Here is a 13,901-nt window from a genome sequence, read left to right on the forward strand (position 1 = left end):
TCGTCAGGCAATTTTCTGTGAATTTCTTAGAGAATAAACGATAGGAATTTTTATTTTGACTATCCTCTATCGTATGATAGACGACAGGCAGGTGCAATATTTTGAGTAGTGGATGCCGGCGATTGTCCAGTAAGATTATGTGTCTACGTAATAGACCACTCCCACTGACTAAGAATAAAAAATATGTTTCAACCTAGATCTAAAATCTGGAAGAGTATAATTAGACAGAAAGTGATTTTTGAGCGTTGTTTTCACCAATGTTTCTTTGCCCGAATTGAACAGGTTTGTGTAAAGAACTTATTGTTTCGCCCATTGGGATTGATGATTTTACTGGGCTGAAAAACATACTTCTAATTCGTGCGCAGCACTATATCGTCACGCAATTTTGTGTGAATTTCTCGCAAACATGTCTCAACCAAAATCTGAAATCTGGAGGGACACTTTTCAAGAAGAAAAGGTGATTTTTGATCATCAGGACTGTTATGAAACATAAAAGTAGAATTTTCTTATTTCTAGTCCAATAAACAGTACTTACTGTGGACGTTTCGACACCTTTTTCTACGCTATTGTTGTTGTGATGATCTTCTGTTTACCACCGATGCTGATGGTTGCTTAGCAACGTGGTCGCCAGTTCCTTTTCCAATAAACAGTACTCACTGTGGACATACTTGCCCTGTACATTTCACGTACAAAGTTTTCTTCGTCGATCTCAACGATACTTCCTTTTATTATTTTGAGAAAAATACTTTTATTGAATACCCTTTATCAATAAAGTTCCAAATTTTAATGTTAGGGGCGCACCATTAGACTTCAAGGGGGGCTAGGAAGTTTTGGAAAAAAAACTTACATGAGCAAATAAAAACTTTACCCACCAACACTAAAAAAACCTTCCCCACTTAACTGTGTATAAATGCATGAAATTTTTTTTTAAATGCCGCCTTCGGCGGCGAAAAAAACCCCTTTTTTCCCAATCCCAACTTCTTAACCCCCCCTTGATGTCTAATGGTGCGTCCCTTAATATAAATTGCTTTGTACATGTCGTATAGACTTTTTAAATCTCAAATGAAGCAAAAGCTTGGGCATTTTATTTAAACCACATTAATTGGATTTTAATTACAACACAAGGTTAGTTGTTACGAATGTATTCGAAAGCGTGACTGCACTTTCATTGCCCATAAGGATCAGTGGCCTGATCAACTCTTATTTTACTGACGCATTTTATGCTTGCAGGCTTTGAAGGGGATTTCTATTTCTATCCCTATATATTGTTTTCTATTTTCTAGGATAGATATGCTGCCCTACCATGACAAAAGGAAGTCATGGACACTTACTTCAAGATGCTTTTCTGCGTTGAATTAAATCTTTAGTATCTTCCTGCTAAATGAAAGTATGGCCGAGTTGTATGTCTCTGAAAGTTGAAAAATATCATAACGTATTCTTGCTTCTTTAATTTTGTACACACGAAGTATACGACACTCTACGAAAAACCACCACAAAAGGAATGGACAACCAAATTTGCCTAATTTTGATGATTCTATGCAAATGAGTCACCATTGTTCAAAGTCAATTGTTGATATCTTTCTAATTTAGGTATTTGTTGAAATATTGAATAAATTGTAATACAATAATGTTTTTGTCTCGTATCTCAATAACATCGAAATGGCCATTACTTCATTTTGTTATCTAAAGGCAGTATAGATCTCTTCTATCCAGTGATACCAAAATAAGTACCAACACCCTCAACACTGTTGCACTATGACGACATAATTATAGTACTATGACGGCGGTCTAAAACATAAATAATTCTAATCTCAATTTCAGTTTTGAGCTCAATATCACTTGTGATATTTTTTGTAAGAGAAAAAAATCAAAATTGCTGGGCCTCAAAATCGCTGGGCTACAATGAGCGTAGACGACAAAAAATGTTTTACGGGCCCGACTGACACAGATTTTGCGTTTTGGGAGATTTTTCTTTTAATTAGGCCAAATTCATATAAAGTCAAACGTTTTTTGGCCCAAATTGATTGATTTTGGCTGAAAAATATATATTTTTTAAAGCTTATAGTAATATTTTATGTTAATTATAGCCTCCGATCACGGTAAAACAATCTCCCTAAAGGTTAACATCCTGCATGAATGGTTCTGTTATAATAGCCTGACATGTTTAAATGTTTCCCATAGCCTTCATAGCCAGCCTTTTAGTGTGTGTGTTGGGTGTGTGGGGGTGTGTATGTGGGTGTGTGGGTGTGGGTGGTGTGGGGGCTAGCACAGCCAAACTTTCGTCCCATTTTGTCCTTTTATTCTGTTCCAATGTGGGGAAATCCAAATTTTTGTCCCCATTTGACAAAATAATTATTGTCCCATTTTCAGTTATTTTAATGACAATTTACTCTTTGCCGTCCCCATTGTATTTGTTTGTTTGTTTGTTTGTTTGTTTGTTTGTTTGGGGGTGTACTTCACTTAGACTTCCTCCTGGCTACGCCACTTATGGCCCCTATGTATATCATAGGATTAAAAAATAATAACAACGTTGTAAGGAATAAAGCTATTTAGCTTTCATTAATTGTGATGCGATCAAGCAAAATCAGTCGGAACTCGGCAATAATAAATTTTCAGTTTCTTATAGGATAGTAAAAAGGATTTACAAAGCTGGATTTTGCAGAAACCCCCATTGAAATTGAACAACTAGTTCCAAAGATATGAGCAATTAAAGCGCTTCCAAAACAATAGGAAACAAAAGGAAATATTGCCTTTGTTTGGCTATATCTCAAAATCAATATTTCCGAGTTCCGACTGATTTTGCTTGATCGCATCACAATTTTGACATTATGAAAACGGTTGTAATGTTGCACCAAAATAAATAGGATGTACCATTTTTTATCTCCCATGTTTATGTGAATATTCAGTCATTTCAAATTAGTCAAAATTAATGATATAAAATCAATTTTATAAAAATCACACCAAGTTAATAACATCATTTATTCCTTTAACAAAGGCTGCCAAAGGATTTAGAACATTTGTTTGGGATGAAGTAAAAACTCGATTTGCATTATTAGAATATACGGCCTATAACGAGACAATGTCAGATCTTCATGTCAATTTCTAAGCGCTCTTTAAGCAAAGTCATTGTTCATTGAATTTACAACCGTATGACAAAACAGGCGAAAGCATTAACTTTTCGCACAAGATTTGCAAGAATATTTATTCACACAACACGAATGTTACTCATAATTCTAATTGCAATGTCGGTCAGACAGTGAAGGGCAGGGACGTGTCAATTACTTTCAGACAGGAGGAGGAGGAGGAGGAGGACCACAAGGAGGAGGAGGAGGAGAAGACGAACAAGAACAAGATTACGAAAAAGAAGTAAAGGAATGAAAATGAAAAAGGAAAAAATCGTTACCTGTGTGTATTCCAATCCGCAATACGTAGTGTTTCTCTGGTATATGTGGTATTTTGAGTCTGTGAAGTAAATTGCGGATAGCGAGAGACATAAATGCTATTTCTGCGGCATGTTGATTACCATTTCTCCTTGGTATACCTGGAAAAAAACACATGATCAGCAACAGATATTGTATAGATCTTAATCAGGTAATGAAACGTTATCATCTTTCTCTTACGTTGCTTAGAATGCATTTCTTTCTTTCTTTCTTTCTTTCTTTATTATTGGGGTTACTGTGTTAGACTCATGTTCTAAGATATCAGGCACAGCCGGTATAGGCTATGATCAGGTAAGTTAAGTACATGCTGTCAAAATAATTGGTCCCGTCAGATTTTGGTGTTTATTGACAATCCTGCTTCTTCAATACCGTATGCGAAATTGGATCTTCTTGAAGTGCCCAGGATCTACCGTTATATGATTCAGCTAGTTACATGTAGAAATTTCTGGAAACGTAATGGATATTATTAGAATGATCATGATTACCCCAGAAATGTCGGGTGGCGCTTTTACAGTAACCATCTATACCAGGGGGGGGGGACGGCCAAGATTGACTGAATTTAGACGTCGTCATTGGTTTTACACGTAAACACAAAAATGTCTCAAATAATTCCAAAAGTGTATGCATGTTATCAAGCACTATTTTATCAGTCTAAATCCGTTGAGGTTCGACAATGAACCTCATTGTAAGCGTGGTGTAATGGTTAAGAGTCTCGCCTCTCACGCAGAGGATCCCGAGATCGATTCTCCACCCCGGCAATGAGTAAAAAATGTCTTCTTCTTTTTTCTTTGAATCTAAAATTATTTATTTTCATGTGAAAATGTATACATTGCACTGGGAAATATATTTTGTGCATTTTTTTTCTGTAATGGGGCCAATAGAGCTAAAAACGCATCTTGGCTCGGGAAAAAATAATTGCGTCCAACGTGCACGCAGTGTTGCCGTCATATTGTCTGTTTTGTTTACGCTTTTGGCTGTTGCCACATTGAATAATGTCGTCCACCGTCGTCTGATCTATACAGACTAATGAAATCTGATTGGTTTGTGTTGAGGTAATATGCTATATTTAGAAAAGATGTGCACATATTAATGATTGTGATTGGCTTGTGGTGATCTAATGAGCTATATTTAGAAATGCTGTAATATGCCATAAATAGTTAAGATTATTCTAGAATGGTAAGAAATGATAAATAAAGTCTGGATAGGAAATGATTGACATAGCAGTAATAGGTTCTAATAGGGAACTCTGTTAAACTTATGTTAGTATGTTAGCCAGTGGTGGTACAAAAGTCTTCAAACTTCGCTTCGCGGTTGTTGCGTGTTGGAGAGAATAAAATACGCCCAAGGCGGTAGTAGAGCCAATAGTGCGCGATTATTCTCTCGGCTCAAAGAAGCAGCATAATATCTCTATTAACGAACTGTGGTATTTCGCTGGACTAACAAAGTGTGTTATCTTGACGGTCAAGTGGAGCAGAAAGTTTGATCAAGAGATCAACATAGAAGACCATTTGGAAAACACTAGCATAGCAGCTAGGATAGTGAAAACATAGTCTTCAGGACTTGGACTGAGACTGTGGGGTTTCCCTTGGGCAGACATGATCTTGAACATTGCCGGATCTTGGATCAAGAACTGAGACTATCAAAGGAATCTCATCTGCAGGCTCAGCTAAGTAACCATAACATAAAGAAATCTTTGTAGTAATTTTAAGTTTTACTCTTGTATGATCTTATATCGTGATTTGATTAATAGCCATACTACACTAATTAATCAATAATAATTAGGTTGTTCTTATGATAAACAGTGTGTTTGCGTATTTACTGTTGAGTGCACTCGGTAGCAGGTGATTTTGGCCTGGGTCATAACATACGGTACCCCTATTCTGGGCTGAAAATTTTTTATGACCACCGCCCGCCTTACGCGCACACAACTTAAATCAATTTTCCAAAAAGGTCAAGAAAAGTGTGCGACTGTGCACTTGACAGAAAATAGGTGTAAATAAATCAAATTGTGATTGCAAGTATGCGCTCGCAGCGAGCAAACATTTTGATTGTTTGTATATAATATTTTGATTTGTAAGTAGAGATTGTGCAACAAGTTTGATATGGAATGTACAATGAATGCGCGACTAGCATAACCGAAAATTTTGATAGTCACAAGCCCAAAATAATTTTATACCCCCCCCCCAATATTTTGGTATAAAAATTGTATGACCCCAAAGTATATGGACTCGATATCAAATTACATTACTGAAAATCCTACTGTTCCTGTAATTGGCAATCTGGTTATTCAGCTTTATACAATTAAGAATACTAAACTGTCAAATTAACAATGCAGAAGTCCTTGACACACACAAGATTTGTCACGTACGCCCATCCACTTCAGATTATGTTCTTTACCAAAGGATTCTTAAAAGACTTAACTTAACTCTCTCTACGTGGGTGTCGATTGCAGATCACAAGTTTCTATTTGTATTCAATTCAGAATTGCAAATGTTCATGACTATACTTGACATCAGCATGAAAATGCATCAAAATAAGTACAAACAAGCCTAGTATTGGTTCTGTGGTTCTTAAGATAGCTCTTGATATTTTGAAAAAAATATCTCAAAACTCAGCGAACTGTAAATGGCAGATTGTTCCAAATTGTTGCAGCTGAAACATGAAATGATCTGCTGCCCCACTGGTTTCTGGCATCCGTTTCATGAAAAGGTCTCTTTGTTTGTAGCAGAACGGAGGTTACGACCTGGTTAATTGACAAACATGCTTACTTTAAACGTGATTCTTTGTTCAACTAGTAGTTTCGTGTATGTTACAAGTCTGCCAGCAATGTTTTGAATTCTCTGTAGTCTGTGCAGTTGAGTCTTTGTGATGCCATGCAACAGAGAGTTGCCAATGTCTATTTTGAAGAAGGCATCATTTCGTCAGTCTCCCTGTTTACATGTCAACGAAATGTCAGTCGCATCTATGTACCATGTAATGTGTAGGAAAATAAGCATTTAGAAGGTATTTGGTTATGTACCGGAAAATACCCCCTTAATGACATTTGACCCCAAATCTGTATTTACCCCATAGGCCCGGCTATAGTCAAGGTCAATGTCCAAATTGTTTTTACAGTACAATATATAATCTGCAGGAGAAGCACTTTTGGTCAAAATCACACTTATAGCCAAAATTTAGCTAAATGTGAAGGCTGTGGTAGTAGAGCTTTTACCCAAAAATGGTAATAATCGGTCAAATAATGGTGGAGCTAGAGCAAATTTAATTACTTTGAAAGGTTGGGAGAAGACGATATTGCTGAAAAACAATAGTCCAGCTGAAGTGCTGCTGGACTAAGAAGAAAGAACCTGCTGAAAAGCAATAGCCATCCAAAGTTCGGTTGGACTAAGAAGAAAGAAATAGCTAGATTTCAAGCCGTAGTATAACGGCTAGATAATATGAACAAAATAGCACCAAATACGTTTTGGCTAATTTTATTACTTTCAAGTTGCTAACTTCTAGATTTCAAGAGACCTTTGAATGTGTTTAATCAATGTTAATTAGCTATCTGGAGGACATTCCTCTAACAGACTAATAAAGTAAGCTTTACATGATTTCTTTAAATCCATAATGCACGATTATGTTATCTTGGCTTCAAAATAAAAATCTTAAAAACATTTTTATGGAGAGTATCCAAAGCTACAATATGATGCTTGCTAAACTTTTGGCTTCAGTTTTTAACCGTTTCCGATGTACCAAATCTGTATTTACTTTAACCAACCCATCTTAAAACAACCAAAAATCACATTTTAACCAAATAATACTTAAAAGCCAAGAGTTAAGAGTATAATCATGGGTAATTTTAATATCGTGACACGTAAGATAATAGAGATGTGATAATGGAGGTAGAATTTTTGAATAACCACGTATTATTCCCCCGGGGGCACTTCAATTTGAAATGGATATAGGTGAAGGGCTGGCACTTTCGCACTAAGGGGCATTCGGTGAGAGCAAAATGTAAAAAAATATGGGGTCATTGGGTGAGAACATGACCTTTTTTTAAATGGAATCTTTGGGTGAGAGCCGAAATAGCGCCACAGAAACCTCGAAAATAGAATTTCTAGTTCTAAATGGCTTCAAATTTCTTTGTTTTTTCAAAATAAGTGACAAAATCAGTGATAAATGAAAGTTGCTGTTAAAATTGAACTTATAAGGGTCTTTGGGTGACAGATCAAATGAAAAAATAGGGGGTCTTCGGGTGACAGAACATGTGTTCGTAAAAAAATATGGGTGACAGCGACGCTGAAAAAGGGGGTCTTAACAGCCCTACATACGCGTCACCTCCAAAGTTGGAGTGCCCCGGGGTATTACCCAAAACTAGCGAATATGCTTCAATTATTACCGATAGTCGATTAAAAGCTATTAATTTGTCATGAATAATTGAATAATTATTATTATTTTTAGCCAGTCGAAATGATTATTTTAGCCAGTCATTATTAGTGCTATATTGGCGTAACCCACCCAGTCGACTTTTCTTACATTTGACTTGGATTTCTTAGATTTACAAATGAGAAGCTTATTGACGTAATTGCAGTGTCATCACTGAAATATCAAGATCTTGAATATAAATCCGGAATAATAGATCTAAACCTCCTTCCTGACATTTGATATCTGATAAAATGATAGCCTAAGCACCTGAGACCGATGCTGCACGCACAGCTACACACTTCGACTTCAGTGGTCACTTCAACTAAATGATAGTTTTGTAACAATTATTTTGTAACAATCAAATTACACATTTGACATTTGGTTGACCTCTAATGACCCTGAAGTGACTTTCATCATGATTTGAATCATATCAACATCACATATACTAATTTTCATTCAAATTGAACAAAGTTTGAGAAGAGGAAGAGGAGGAGGAGGAGGTGGAAGAAGAGGAAGAAGAGGAAGTAGAAAAGAACTGGTGATTTGTAGTTCTGATTTCCTTTATTACTACAGGGTGACAATAGGTAAACACTCATAGCAAACGATTATGTTTGAGAAACAGTTCAAAACATTATTAAAAGAAACATATTTAAGAAAGCAAACCTTTAAAAGACACTGACTCGGTTAAAATCAGTCGCATTACATAAAAACAGTTTGTAGGGTACAAAATAATGCTACGTCTCAAAGCCCATGGCAGTTTAGAAAACGAATTTTATTAGAATTTTTTTAAGCGTTTTTTAAAACTTTACACATTTGAAGTGCAAATATCAATTGTTTTATACTTACAACTGAGACGGAGAATCGTTTCTCTGAAATATTAATTTGTATAACAATATTGTTGTTTACTAGTCGGCGCGATTTTTGTTTTGACGTCATATTTAAAATATAAAGGAATAACAAATAGTGCTGCTATATTAAGAAGCTTCATATTACTGAATTGTTGGTCCCAACAAGTAGCTTTCTCTAGAGAAAGAGATAAAGCAGTATACAAACACATTTAGTTATATTGATTATGTAGATAATAGAAAAATAAATATGGATTAGAACAATGATGTAAGCAGAAGAATTGTAGATCGCTTATTCCACGTCCGCCTAACCACAAACAGAACACAGATAATTATCCGACGACATGGAAGAGGGGATTTTATCTCTCGTACCAACATCCCTCACCCTGCCCAGGTTTTCCATCCAGCATACCAACATCCCTCACCCTGCCCAGGTTTTCCATCCAGCATACCAACATCCCTCACCCTGCCCAGGTTTTCCATCCAGCATACCAACATCCCTCACCCTGCCCAGGTTTTCCATCCAGCATACCAACATCCCTCACCCTGCCCAGGTTTTCCATCCAGCATACCAACATCCCTCACCCTGCCCAGGTTTTTCATCCAGCATACCAACATCCCTCACCCTACCCAGGTTTTCCATCCAGCATACCAACATCCCTCACCCTACCCAGGTTTTCCATCCAGCATACCAACATCCCTCACCCTGCCCAGGTTTTCCATCCAGCATACCAACATCCCTCACCCTGCCCAGGTTTTCCATCTAGCGTACCAACATCCCTCACCCTGCCCAGGTTTTCCATCTAGCGTACCAACATCCCTCACCCTGCCCAGGTTTTCCATCCAGCATACCAACATCCCTCACCCTGCCCGGTTTTCCATCCAGCATACCAGCATCCCTCACCCTGCCCAGGTTTTCCATCTAGCGTACCAACATCCCTCACCCTGCCCAGGTTTTCCAGCCAGCATACCAACATCCCTCACCCTGCCCAGGTTTTCCATCCAGCATACCAACATCCCTCACCCTGCCCAGGTTTTCCATCCAGCATACCAACATCCCTCACCCTGCCCAGGTTTTCCATCCAGCATACCAACATCCCTCACCCTACCCAGGTTTTCCATCCAGCATACCAACATCCCTCACCCTACCCAGGTTTTCCATCCAGCATACTAACATCCCTCACCCTGCCCAGGTTTTCCATCTAGCGTACCAACATCCCTCACCCTGCCCAGGTTTTCCATCCAGCATACCAACATCCCTCACCCTGCCCAGGTTTTCCATCCAGCATACCAACATCCCTCACCCTGCCCGGTTTTCTATCCAGCATACTAACACACTTGAGTTTACACCCAAATGACTTAAGGTAATCGTAATCGATCCCTAGAGATCCATCCTTTGTGCTCATTTTAGTTTAAAATTTGAGCCGGTCGCCTTATTGGGGGGAGGGGGAGAGGGGTACAGCCGACAATAAAAATGTTACCGTTAACGCAGGGTACTGTTAATGAGGCCCGCCCACCATAAGTTTCTCCGTGATTTTTATTCGATAATGATTTTGCCTAAGCCTATACTTTTAAACATAGCCAAAATAGCAATTTTCCTCAGTACTTTCTCCTCTTTTCTTTCCTTCCTTCTTAATAACATCGTTGTTGAACATTGTTGTAACATTAAGACACATTTAGAAATTGTACAAACATCAAAGAATAATTGCACACAAGTAACATTTAAATATTATGAAAAACATCAAATTAGATAATGGGGGATTGCACAGAACAGACCAGCTGTTGTAAGGGGTGGTGCAATAACTATGTGTACCCCGGTCTGGTGAATTATAGGGGGGGCAAAGATTTTTGGCAGGCCAAAAGGGGGAGGGGGCAAGCAATTTTGGCAGGTCGATAGGGGGTCAAGTGATTTTGGCAGGTCGAAAGGGGGGGAGCAAGCGATTTTGGCACAGATATTTTGGGCACCATTTCTATATAACGCCCTAAAAAGGTGCAGGAAAACGTTAGGAACACATTCAAATATGCAAAATGTCCTGCTCGCTGTGTTCGCATTATATGATAAGACAATTTAAAGTTTTAAATTTGGGTTCCCCAAAATATTGCATGTGTAAGGGGGGGGCAAAGATTTTTTGGCACGTCACAGGGAGGGCAAAGGTTTTTTGGCACGTCAAAAGGGGGGGGGGCAAAGATTATTTTGGCACAGCCAAAGGGGGGGAAGCGATTTTTGGCAGACCATTTCGAAAATTATTGCACAGCCCCTAAAAAGGACTTAATTTGAACATGGGGGTATTCATATGAGCAGACCAGCTGCTTACAAGAAGATTGAATTAAATACTTTAAATAATAGATAAAAATTATGCTATCATGGAAAAAATTGCACTGAGCAGACCAGCTGCCAAATAAAGGACAGGGGGTCTGTGGGGAGTCTGACAATCAATATTTTCATCAACAATCATTATTATATGCCTGATTCTGTTAAAGTTGGTATTGAGTTTTATGAAATTGATGTCTAAATTTCCATTTTTGAAATTGTATAAAGATTGGAGTTTTCTTTTTTCTTAAAATAGCCATTTTACGTCCAAATAAGGATGTGAGGGAGCTTTGCATTAAACATGCAAACGATATTTCAAACGGTAATTTCAATGCTGTATGTATGAAGATAATCATAGGTAGTACCTGCTCAAGAAATTTGAGCGGTTTACATAGTACGGTTTGATTTTGGCAGCCATTTGAATATTTCATAGAACTCTGCCATTTAACTATACAGGGGTTAATGCACTTTAAAACGTGTGAATACGAAATTGGTTCCACGGTCAAACGAAAAGATATCTAATGCCCAAATTTCTTGAGAATATGCCACATGTGATTATCTTTAAACTGGCATCATTAAAATTTCCTGTGAAAAAAGCGCATGCGTGTTTTATGCAAAGCGCTCAAAGCTGGGATGGAAAGCTGACGATCAATTGAAAATTTTGACCTTTTGTATTTAATATATGGATTTTTCCCCCAAAACGGCAAAACAATTTATGTCTTTTTGACAAAATTATATATCTTCAATATGAAAGGTCAGAATTTTCAATTGATCGACGGCTTTTCATCCCTGTTACATAGATTTTAAGTACATAAGTACATATCATTAAATTTCGACTGTTAAATATCAAAAAATTTAAAAATAATCCAATTTTAAAAATTTGTCATAAGATTTGTATTACAAGTCAAGGACATTCCTCGTATTCAGAAAATACATCCGATTCCTTAAAAAATATTGAAACTGTTACTTTTCACGTTAACAATACCGATTATGTCACCTTTATTACATCTTTATCTCAGTAACGAGAGGTATATAGTTAAAAACTTTTGAGAAATTACTGACAAGAGAACAAACTTAGTTTCTTTTCACTCTTACCTGAAGCCACCATATAGGCATCACCGATTGTTTCAATTTTGTATGCATCAAATTGCTCAATTAAGCAATCTAACGATTGATAAAGTCTGTTCAACATATCCACGACCTGCAAGATAACAAGAACGTACTACGAGTTATAAAGGTATATCAAAATGCAGGATGGCTGGAAACCGCTATTCATAGTAGATTGCTATTTGTAAATCCCCTCAACCAGTCCAATCAAATTCCACTGCCACGCAGATATTCTTTATCGATGCTATTCATGTTATTGTTGCAGTCACGATCTGTATGCAGCTGATGTTTTATGCTATAATTGGCAGCGGAGTTGCCAGATAATTTTCCTTCAGATCAGATCGTCAAATATGTGACATAAGTTGTAATGCCCCTCGTCTCTGTTCATGGTATTACCCCAGTAAACATAAAACATTTTCGACATCATTCGCAAAAGGTTAGAAAATGTTTAAATGTCGGGTTATATAAAGGGTATATAAAGGATATAAAACGTTTTCATAACATTCAAAAACGTTTTTTGATAACTTATTGCAAATATTCTAACATAATTTACAAAATATTTTACAATAAAACTTTGAAAACATTTAAAAAATATTTTTGTAGTGTGTTTTCATACAAAACGTTTTAAAACGTTTTCTTGACCTTTATATAACCCGACATTTAATGTTATTAAAACGTTTTTTAATTTATGAAATGCTATGAAAGGAACACTCCGGCAATCACAACATTTATGCCTTATATGTTAGAAAAATAATTATCAAACACGAATCACGTGGTTTTTATTTAAAACAACCTCATATTGACCTTAAAAACGAATATAAACAGCCGTCTCTCACCACCCGATATTCAAATTTCCCGGGCACCGAAATTGTCTGTTGCAATGACGTCCCAGTAACACAATGAAGGTTGACGACAATTAAAAACAAATAACCATGACGTCATTGCCACAGGAAATTTCGGTGCGGGAATTTTGAATATCGCGTGTTGAGAGCCGGCTGTAATTCGAGGACAAGAGGTTTTTATCCCATATAGCAGAATTTCATTTAACTACGTATTAAAGCTGTTCACATGTTGCTCGTTTTAGAACAGTTCACACTTTACGGCGGGGAGTGAACAATGACATCTGTGAAGATGATTTAATCAGGCTTTACAAAAATAAACACTTTTTTCTTTTGACCTCTTTTTTTAAAATAGGTACATGAACAAGTAAATGAATAGACATATTATAAATTGCTAATATTAAGGACTCTGGTGTGAACATTTCGACAGAATTTGTTGCGGCACATGAGAGCACATCAGACATATCGAATTGAATTCTGAATACGAAGAATGTCCTGATGATATCAAATTATTTTGATTTTTTGAAACTCGCGATATAATACAAATTTTATGACAAATTATTAAAATTTGATATTTTTAAAATTTTTGATATTTAACAGTCCTCGAAGTAAACTTTCTAAAATCTAATGATATGTACTTAAAAGTGTATGTAGCTGGGATGCGAAGCCGATGATCAATTGAAAATTTTGACCTTTCCTATTGAAGATAATGGATTTTTTCCCAAGCACACACAAAAAGTTAGGTCCATTAACATTCTGTCTGATTCATACATATTGATGTTTTTCACATGAATACGAACACACAGACGAATATGGCGCCATAATGGTAGGTCAGGTGAGGTGTCAAAGGATTCAGTGACTTCAAATACTACTTGTATTTCATACCTTGCACAGCAAGTCCTAATTTCGACATTACTATTGCAAAAAGTCATTCCCATATCAAATTAGTAGACTT

The 13,901-nt window shown here is 36.8% G+C and overlaps 1 protein-coding gene across 1 annotated transcript in view; it reads right to left on the bottom strand.

Moving 5' to 3' along the window:
• Positions 1-13,901, bottom strand: part of LOC140137969 (retinal guanylyl cyclase 1-like) — a 28,104-nt gene that overhangs the window by 11,169 nt on the left and 3,034 nt on the right. The window contains exons 2-3 of the mRNA XM_072159790.1: positions 12,096-12,201; positions 3,404-3,541 (exon numbers count right to left, since the gene is read on the bottom strand). Coding sequence (XP_072015891.1) covers positions 3,404-3,541; positions 12,096-12,201 — 244 coding nt within the window. The remainder of the gene's footprint in view (positions 1-3,403; positions 3,542-12,095; positions 12,202-13,901) is intronic.

The sequence above is a fragment of the Amphiura filiformis genome, chromosome 17, assembly GCF_039555335.1.
Source record: "Amphiura filiformis chromosome 17, Afil_fr2py, whole genome shotgun sequence".
Taxonomy (NCBI): Eukaryota; Metazoa; Echinodermata; class Ophiuroidea; order Amphilepidida; family Amphiuridae; genus Amphiura; species Amphiura filiformis.